A 10,153-nucleotide genomic window follows, 5' to 3' on the forward strand; every position below is an offset into this window, starting at 1 on the left:
CGATTTCTTACGGTGAGGCAACACCAATAGTTCAACAAATATGCACCCTCAACGTTAGGAAAATACACCACACAAAACAGAGTAAACAGAGTCCCGCATCACCAAACACACACCATTAGGTAGGGGGGTGCATCGGTCGGTTCGGGGCGGTTCGGGTGGGCGTATGGGCAACCCTTTCGGATTTCGGATATCATTATTTAAATCCTATTTCATTTTTTAATCTAAGAAATCTACTCGGGTTGACTGAACTTCGGGTGGGGTCGGTTCAATCGGATATCCGAACCAATTTCGGATAGTTCAATAATAATGAAATAAAGGAAAAACACTACAAAATTGAACAAAACAGTGTAAATATAAAAAGTTAATATAACATACATGCAATTACGTTTTACTCTAACTGCAATTACATGCCAAAATACTACTGAATATGCACTTAAGTCAAAAAATTATCCTTGCAAATTACAATTGCATGCCAAAAAAGTACTGAATTTCCAAGTTCCTACTTCCTAGTCTTCCTAGAGTTCCTAATCTCTTCCTATTGTTCTTCATCTTCCTGTAAACACTCAAAACTTAAGCAAAGTTAGCAATAAGTCAAAATGCCAAATAGCAAAAATAAGTTATTGAGCAACAGAATATCATTAGACAGTAATAATTTATAAACTTGGCTCAGTAAGCTTTTTATCCATATCAAAGTTAGGATTAAGGGGAAATTGCTACAACATCCCCACGAGGATGGAGCAACATACCAGCTTAATCCCTTATTTTTCAGATCATTGGTGGAAGCTTTCATCATGGCCATAATATAATAAAACTATAAAAGTATAAAACATAAACAAATTGTAAAATGTGCCAACTTACCAACAATGTAACAACTTACAATGGCAGCAACTAATTTAATTAGTTACCAAGCCAGCTGCAAGCAAGCCTCATGAGTCATGAATAACAGGCAAACAGCATAAATGTATTACAGAATACATTCAAACAGAAACAGGAGTATAAAGTATAAAGTACAAAGCATAGCATTACAGGAATTGTAGCAAGTGTAGAACCACCACTCCTTCCAGTTCCACTGCCACCATCAGTCCCAATTTCTGCAACAACAAAAAATTATAAGGAAAATAGGAAATAACAAATTGTTAAAAAAAATTGAATAGAATGTGTTGCCTTGTTCAAATCTCTCCAATTCCTCCAGATTTTCCTCAATTGATAATGGGGTATTTGATAGCCTAAGCCAATCCTGTGTACAGACCAAAGCTTCCACAATTTTAGGAGTTAATGAACTCCTAAAAGGATCCAAAACACTACCAGATGTACTGAAGGCAAATTCTGATGCAATAGTAGATATTGGTATAGCTAAAACATCCCTAGCTATCTTAGAAAGGGTAGGAAACCTTTCAGCATTCAACTTCCACCATCTAAGTATGTCAAAAGAGGTTTCTTCTTCAAGTATTGCCTCAGCAAGGTAAATTTCTAACTCAGTTTTTTTTCATTCCCCCACTCTCCAATCTTTGTTTCTTAATCTGTGACTTTAACAAATGTTGGGGCCTCCGAACTGTAGACTGTGAAAAATCAGTAGGAGTACTGACAGGAGTAGAGGCAGGAGTAGAGACAGGAGTAGAGGCAGCATAATCATTAAACAACTCTTTCAAGGCTAGAATCACTTTCTCATAGTATGGTTTACCTTTTGCCTCACCATACATGTGATTCATCTGTGTTGCCATGTACTCTAACTTGTCTCTTGGGTCTAGAATGTTTGCAAAGAATATCATCAAGTTCATTTTATCTATATCCCCCCAATATTTCTCAAATTTAGCCTTCATATTTTCTCCCATCAGTTGCACAGACCCTCCAGCTTGCACAAAAAAAAGTGTTAGAAGTGACATATAAAGAACCAGAAATTCTTATTGTCATATCATAAAGCATTTCAAGATCTCCACCAAACTCTTCAAAGACTCCCAATCAAGAAAAGTAGGAACAGCATCAGACAGATCTGCTTTGTAGGCAGTATCACTTTCTTCAAGTGACTCAAACACTTTCTCATAAATAATTGCAGATTGTAACATAAGATATGTAGAGTTCCATCTGGTTGGAACATCTAGACACAAAGATGATTTCTGTTCAATCCCATTCCACTCAGCCAAGTTCCTAAATTTCTTAAGTCTAACAGGTGAACTCCTCACATATCTTACAGCCTCCCTTACCCTCTTCACAGAAGAATCACATTGTTTCAGGCCATCTTGGACAACAAGGTTCAGAATATGGGCAATACATCTCATGTGAATATACTTGCCCTTCACAGTAGATGTTCCCCAAGACATCAATTTCTTTTTTAAAAAACCTATAGCTGTGTCATTAGATGAAGCATTGTCTACAGTTATACTATACACATTCCTAATCCCCCAATCAAGCAAACAAGTTTCAAGGACTTTTGCTACAGCCTCACCCTTATGTGATGTAATAGGGACAAATGAGATAATCTTCTTGTTAAGCTTCCACTCTTCATCTATAAAATGGGGAGTCACTACCATGTAGTTAATTCTCTGAATAGAAGTCCAAGTGTTAGTTGTAATACTGACTCTTTGAGTGTTCCCCCTAAAAACACATTTCAACTTCAATATTTCCTCTTCATAAATCAGATTGATGTCCCTACTAATTGTCCATCTAGATGGAATCTTAAACCTAGGACAAGCCACCAGAATGAACTTCCTAAACCCTGGACTCTCCACAAATCTAAAAGGCAGTTCATCAATTATAATCATTTCAACCAAGGCCATCCTAATAGCTTCCTGGTTAAAGACCCAAGTTCCTAACTCACCAACAGTAGCAGGAGATGCATCAGAATTTGTAATAGCTTGAAAGGTTAACAGTGATTGTCTAGTGTCTTTAGAGTGGGGGTTTTTCAGACAGCTAAGCATGTGGTTTCTCAAGGAGGTAGTACCATGCTTTTTAGACTGACATTGATATATTTTGGCACAATATATACACTTGCCTTTGATAGTAACACCAGCACTATCCTTAATTTTTTCATAATGATCCCACACTGGAGATCTGGACTCAACAATCTTCCTCTTCTTCTCAGGAACTGCAGTAGTAGGTTGCACATTCTGTTGATTATTTGTGTCAACAGTTTGGCCTTCCACCACTGTAGACCCATCAATTGAAGATTTAGAAGGTTGACTTCCAGACTCTATGATATTTTCCATCTAAGTAAATGGAATACCATCAGTATAGTGGTCACTACTCAGTGGGAAATATATTGAATAAGTACAGATACTCAGATAGTCACAGACAACTGAGAGAAATAGAGAAATCCAGAATCAGAAGACAGGCACCTCTTAACTTCATCATTTTTCTAAATTTCATAGTTGGGACTTTAAGAAATTAACTATTAAGGGTCATGCATCCATAAACTTATAACTTATAAGTTATAATCTATACAGGCATACAGTGATACAATCACAGTATCACATAAATCACACAAAGTGACAAAGAAATCCAGTAATCAGGAACCTGTTAGCCTGAACACTTTCTCATCATTTTACTGGATTTAAGAGTTGGTAGTTACAATTGGGGCTTCCACCAATCCACCATTTACACCAACACAGGCAACATCCAACAGCCAACACTCAACAGGGGTTACTGGGTTAGGGACTTAGGGGCTTCCACAAACAATACAGACAATCACAAACCACATACTCATAGAAACCCAAATCACAGTATCAAAAATTCACAACTAAGGGACAAGTGACATCAGAATCCAGAAATTCTCAACAGATTCACATTGTCACAGTCCACATAAATGACATAATCATAGAAACCCTAATCAAAGGATCAAAAATTCACAACTAAGGGACAAGTGACATCAGAATCCGGAACTTCTCAACAGATCCACAGTGTCACAGTCCACATAAATGACATAATCATAGAAACCCTAATCAAAGGATAAAAAATTCACAAATAAGGGACAAGTGACATCAGAATCTGGAACTTCTCAACAGATTCACAGTGTCACAGTCATCAGAATCATACAATCACAACTAACACCAAAGTATCACAACATATAAGTGTATAATCTAAGTAAGTCTAAGATTAGGGTTTAGAGATTACTTCGTTTCTCCAAATCAAACCCCCGAGAACAAAGGGCTTCAAATCCGTTAGACCGTGAGTCCGTGACAGCACTGAGCACTCTACAATCCACCGCACCGGCCACCGGACACCAGTCGTCCAGAATAGGGCTTCCACCGAACAATATTACCTAGCTTCCACGAGTTCCACCGGAGACTCACACTCTCAGCTTCCACCGAACAATATCACTCTTAGTCTCTAGAAGAAACTCAGAGAGAACGAGAGAACAAAGCGTCTCACTCTCTCACAGAATCAGAGAACTGGAGAAGAAACTCACGACAGAACGAGTTTCAGATTTCAGATTTTCAGATGAGAAAGACGAGACTCACGAGAGAACGAGTTGAATTGCTAGGGTTTCCAGAGAGTTCTCAGAGGTCAAAAGAAAGAAGAGGAAGCTGCGCAAATGAGGGTTTCTAGAGAGTTCTCCATCGAACGCAACACATATATACATCGCTAGGACGACGTCGTATACCTTAGGGTAAACGAACCCTTACCCTAATTCGGGTAATCGGACGGGTTCGGGGGGGAATTTATAAGCCCCAACCTGCCTCCTCCAAACCGGCTTATTTCCGTAGAATCGGTTCGGTTCATGCTATTCGGGTTCGGATTGCCCCAAATAGAGCTTAAACGGGTTCGGGTCGGTCGGGTAATTCGGGTGGGTCGGTTTTTGCACACCCCTACCATTAGGTGTGAGTAAAAACACCATACACTGTTCGGAAATACACCATTGGGGGTGGTGAGTTATATGGTGTATTTTTTTGAGTCTGTTGTGTATTTTGTGATGTTTTATCAGCTTAGCTTTTTTTATCAGCTTTTTTGATCAGCTTTTTGAGAAAACCCTTTTGTATATAATCAATTATCATCTAACAACCAATTTACTAAACATTTTTGTACAATCAACTAATACTATCAACTAGTCAACGTACTAACCCAATCAGCTAACAACTATTTACTGAACACCCCATTATAAATATGATTTGAATCAAAGTCCACAAATACAATGTGGATCCTGGTTCATGATACCATAAACCAGAGCTCAGTTGCATATAGTTAAATTATGTGCTTATAGTTAACATAAATGTCCATTCAATTAATAAATTATGGCGTATTACTCCTTGTGCTTCATTAGGTTGAGAAAGTAGTAATGATGCACCTATAAATAAATGGCAGAAGTGTCAAATATGTCCATTTACTACTGTGAGGTTCTCAATTCCCACCACGAACTAAATTAATGGCATGTTTGGTTCATGGGATAGGTCAGGAATGGAATAACATTCCTTGGAATATACATATTCCATCGTTTGGTTGGATCATTTTGTCAGGGAAATAACATGCCTAGGAATGAGCTATTACCTTCGCAAGGGGAATAACCATTCCTAGGGAGGGGGCTTGGTATTAGCTATTCCCATGCCCTTGGCACATTATATAATATTTATATTTATTTAATAAATGTAATGTATTATATAAATGTATATATTTAATTGATTATAATTTTTATCCATCAATCTATCAATAAATAAATATATATATATATATATATATATATATATATATATATATATATATATATATATATATATATATATATATATAGTTCCATTCACATGCAAACAATCTTAAAATACAAACGTGCGGACAAAAAATAGTCATTGGATGTGATAAGATCAACGGATTAGATGGATTGTCAAGATGTACACACGGATTATTATGTTGTAAGCAAAAGGGCAAAATTGAGAGTGCAAAGACACATGTACATGAGGGAAAGGAATTCTAAATAAATAACACCCTATAATTAAGGGATTGTAATACCAAAAGGATTACAACACAACATCTACAATACTGACAGTTTAACGACAGAGAAACTGGCTTCATCGTTCAATCCTAGACGTCGATCGACTCTATCGACAACTCAATCTTCAGAATTTTCAACGCCAACTCGGACTCCATGGATGATGCACCCCTAGGTAATTACACTATATATCTGATCGCTATTAGTCAATGTTATCTTAGTGAAGAAGAACAGTATGCGATGCAATGTGTGCATATTCATGTTTGGGGCTTAGAAGAAGTGCAAATTTGCATCCTGGCAAACTAAAAGGGTATGTTATTGAATTCTGTGAATACAATTCTGCAAAATAATAATAATAATAATAATAATAATAATAATAATAATAATAATAATAATAAATAAAATCGTATGGAGAGAGAACTGATGAGTGATACGCGTGCACCCAGTGATATGACCGCATGCACACAGGAGGCCATAACTTCAACACATTGAGCATTCACAAATTTGTTTGTTTTATTATATGCAATATAATCAGTGCTAACATTGGCGACTAATCATACTTGTATTTACACAAAATACACTTTTAAAATATAGGCGAAAAACATAATGAAGACGGATCAACGGAGTGCACCATGATTGTATTACCCGATGGAACGAAATAGTGGTTACCTAACTGCAAGAGCGAAATCACACCGTATGTTGGGCAAGAATTTGCATCAGTACAAGACGAGGCGATGAATAGGGAAGGGGCAGTTCACATCAAATACATTTTATGTTCACGAGAAGGATACAAGCCAAAAAAAAAAAAAAAAATGGGTAGCACCGTGGTGACGGACAAAAGAAACAGCACAAAACCAAAGAAAAGGCGCCGGCTATAAAACGAGTTGGTTGTAAAGCCTGAATACAATAAAATTAAACTACCCTGATTTAAAGTCTACTCACGGAAACTAATTTATTTCGTTGAGACATGCACACTGAAACCCACCATTGCGCACACGTGTACGTACCTAGTAAATCCTATACGGTAATAATAAAGTACTAACTTGAGTTTAATTTTGGTCAAATAACACCCATGCTTGATTCAACCACCACAAAAATTAAAAAACCCACCCATGCTTGAAAATTAGTTACTTGTGCACTCCTGCATTTCAAAACTAAGGAGGTAAGATAATATTGAACCAGTCACCTTTGTGTAATTTATCAACCATTTGTACATGCACAGAGTTTAACGCAATTGTGCATACACATTTCTATGAACAAAGCATGCACACAAATAGTTGAATGGAGAGTAGTTGAATAGAGAGTTATGTGTAATTCAACAAAGTATTAATCACTCAGCTATGCACACTGTCGAACAACATTGTGCACACACAGTTCTGATTATTACTAGGCCTATACGTCAATAGTCAACGAAGCACTACTACGAAATTTATTTACTTTCAAGCCATATTTGAATAGAGTAGTTGAATAGAGAGTTATTATGCGTAATTCATTAAAGTATTAAACATTCATGTGCACACAGTTCGCCGCAAATGTGCACGTGTAAATATATATTGCTAAGGCTCCAAACAAATAGTGGCGTGGTCAGATATTCAAACGTTAATGCATGTGCTCCCAAAGTTACCCCACCATGCACACACGAAGCCACCAACAAACATCATAACGTAATATTGAACTATCCACCTCTGGGAAATGTATTGAATTAGAATCCCCAATTGAAATATTCATACGAAACCCAAACCATAATGGACATTAAAATTTTAAAAAACACCAAGATTTTAAGAACATAAATTCAGTAGAACTAAACTGACAATCGGGCTCCCATAACCCGGTATGTTGAAATCTCATGTCAGAACGTGGGTGCACTCCCACGTAGCAAAACAATGAATAAATACCGAACTAGAAGTGGCTCCAACAACAAAAAATACGGTTACCAGTGGTAGACGGTATACCGAAGCTAAAAATGTAAGCCACAAACTAGCAACAATTCCAAATTAAAATTCAAGACAACAAGCAGACGAAACACCACTACAGACCCGATGGGAGCGATGAAACAAACTCATACGCCCGAGAGATATTGAACCACTTAAGTAGGTTGTACCCTGACGTTGCAATCTCCTTCATGTAGCGCAACCTCAACTTCTTGAGTTGAGTAACCACACTCAACCCTGTAAAGCATTCTAGCATTACTTAGAAAACATTTGATTTTTTTATAACAATAAGCTCATCTCAAATCATCTTTAGATTTATCACATTCTTTCTAGATGCTTGCACCCTATAATATCAGCTAGCATACTCATATATGTATAAGACTCTTCTCATAGATTGATCAAGATATAAACTTCTCAAATAACTTATCAAGCAATTCGTGCTTACAGATAGGATCATGCTAATAGACCACATAATAGGTGTTCTCATGCTATCACATTCTCATCACATAACTAGATAAATAGAGCTTCTAGTACAACAAGATAATCATGCTCAATGGAAAATCTTAAGTCAAACTTCTCATTATAAAAATCTCATATGATACTCTACTCACATGTAATCTCGTGTAATACTATACATCACTCTCATATGCAATCTTGTGCAATGCTATACATCACTCTCATATGCAATCTCGTGCAATGCTATAATCATATTTCTTATGCAATCTCATGCAATACTATATACATACTCATATGCAATCTCGTGCAACCATATACTCATACTCATATGCAATCTCGTACAATAATATAATCATACTCTTATGCAATCTAGTGCAATAATATACTCATACTCATATGCAATCTCGTGCAACAATATAATCATACTCTCATGCAATCTAGTGCAATAATATAATCATACTCATATGCAATCTAGTGCAATAATATAATCATATTCTTATGCAATCTAGTGCAATAATATAATCATACTCTTATGCAATCTAGTGCAATAATATACTCATACTAATATGAAATCTCGTGCAACTGTATACTCATACTCATATGCAATCTCGTGCCAATATATACTCATACTCATATGCAATCTCGTGCAATAATATAATCATACTAACATGCAACCTCGCGCAACTATATAAATATATAAACACTCATACACTCTTTATAAAAATAGAGTACTTTCTGTGGATGTTATCTTTCTTACTTTCTTGAGTCTCTCTTGACTCACTTTCTTTCTCTTGAGTCTATATTGACTCTCTTTCCCTCCTGGGTCTCTTTTGATTCTCTTTCTTTCTCTTGAGTCTCTTTTGACTGTCTTTCTTTCTCTTGAGTCTCTTTTGACTCTCTTTCTTTCTCTATACTTGTAGACGGCTTAGGGTTTCACCGAAGCGTGAATTACCCCATCGGGAACGGCATAAATCCGACCCGATATCTCCTACCGTCTACTGAACCAATCTCGTGGTTCAAACTTTGTGGAATCAGGTATCGAACTATTAGTGTGCACACCCCCTAACCAGGATTCTAAGCCTGGCGGGCAGTTTCCAACCTCGTAACGTGGGAATACGCCGCGTTACATATACTGGGACCGCAATGTCCATAAATATTTCCCGAGAGGACATAGTCCAAATGGTATCCTCCAAAACCTCACCGATATAGATAATATGCATGCAACAACTCTACTACTTCTCAATGCATCAAAGAATGATATTCCGCATGCTTATGATTTTTGAAAGTATTCTTGGGCTCATGTTGGCACCTTATGCATTTTTGAAATATGACACATGTGAAATGCCAAAATTCTCTATAACATGCTTCTACGTCATGTATAAAATAACATGAAGAATTCAAAATATAATGTCATGCTCGATTTGCAAATACGCAACTTCTATACATTTCACTTCAACAAATATGCTTCTATTCTCAAATGATCATGCTTCTATACTTAATAAAACATCAAACAGATCACAAAGACAACAATTTCACATATATAGTGCATAGAAAAATATATACTCTATTTAGTATTTCTTCACAATCTCCTTCATAACATACTCATTTTAAATCCAAATTCAACGAAATCAAAGCCAAAACGTGCGTCGAGACGGTCCCGAAGAGCCGAGCCACGAGGGCCCGAAACGACACGTTGCTGAGCCACAAGGGCCTGACCACTGCACAAAATCTCATCAGAACAAAACTCAAGGACCCGGGGCGGGACTCCTCATGGTCCGCCCCATGCGCCCCGCTACTCCATCGGGTCTAGGCGACGGTCCTCCTCTAGGGTCGTGCCCTAGACCCGTGCAAC

General features: G+C 37.1%; 1 protein-coding gene across 1 annotated transcript; it reads right to left on the reverse strand.

Annotated features, from left to right (window-relative positions):
* Window positions 1-1,907: 1,907 nt before the first annotated feature.
* Window positions 1,908-3,203, reverse strand: LOC109162347 (zinc finger BED domain-containing protein RICESLEEPER 2-like). The gene has a single exon (XM_019311069.1). The coding sequence runs from the start codon at window positions 3,201-3,203 to the stop codon at window positions 1,908-1,910; it is 1,296 nt and encodes a 431-aa protein (XP_019166614.1).
* Window positions 3,204-10,153: the final 6,950 nt, after the last annotated feature.

This window comes from Ipomoea nil, unplaced genomic scaffold (assembly GCF_001879475.1).
Source record: "Ipomoea nil cultivar Tokyo-kokei standard unplaced genomic scaffold, Asagao_1.1 scaffold2939, whole genome shotgun sequence".
NCBI lineage: Eukaryota > Viridiplantae > Streptophyta > Magnoliopsida > Solanales > Convolvulaceae > Ipomoea > Ipomoea nil.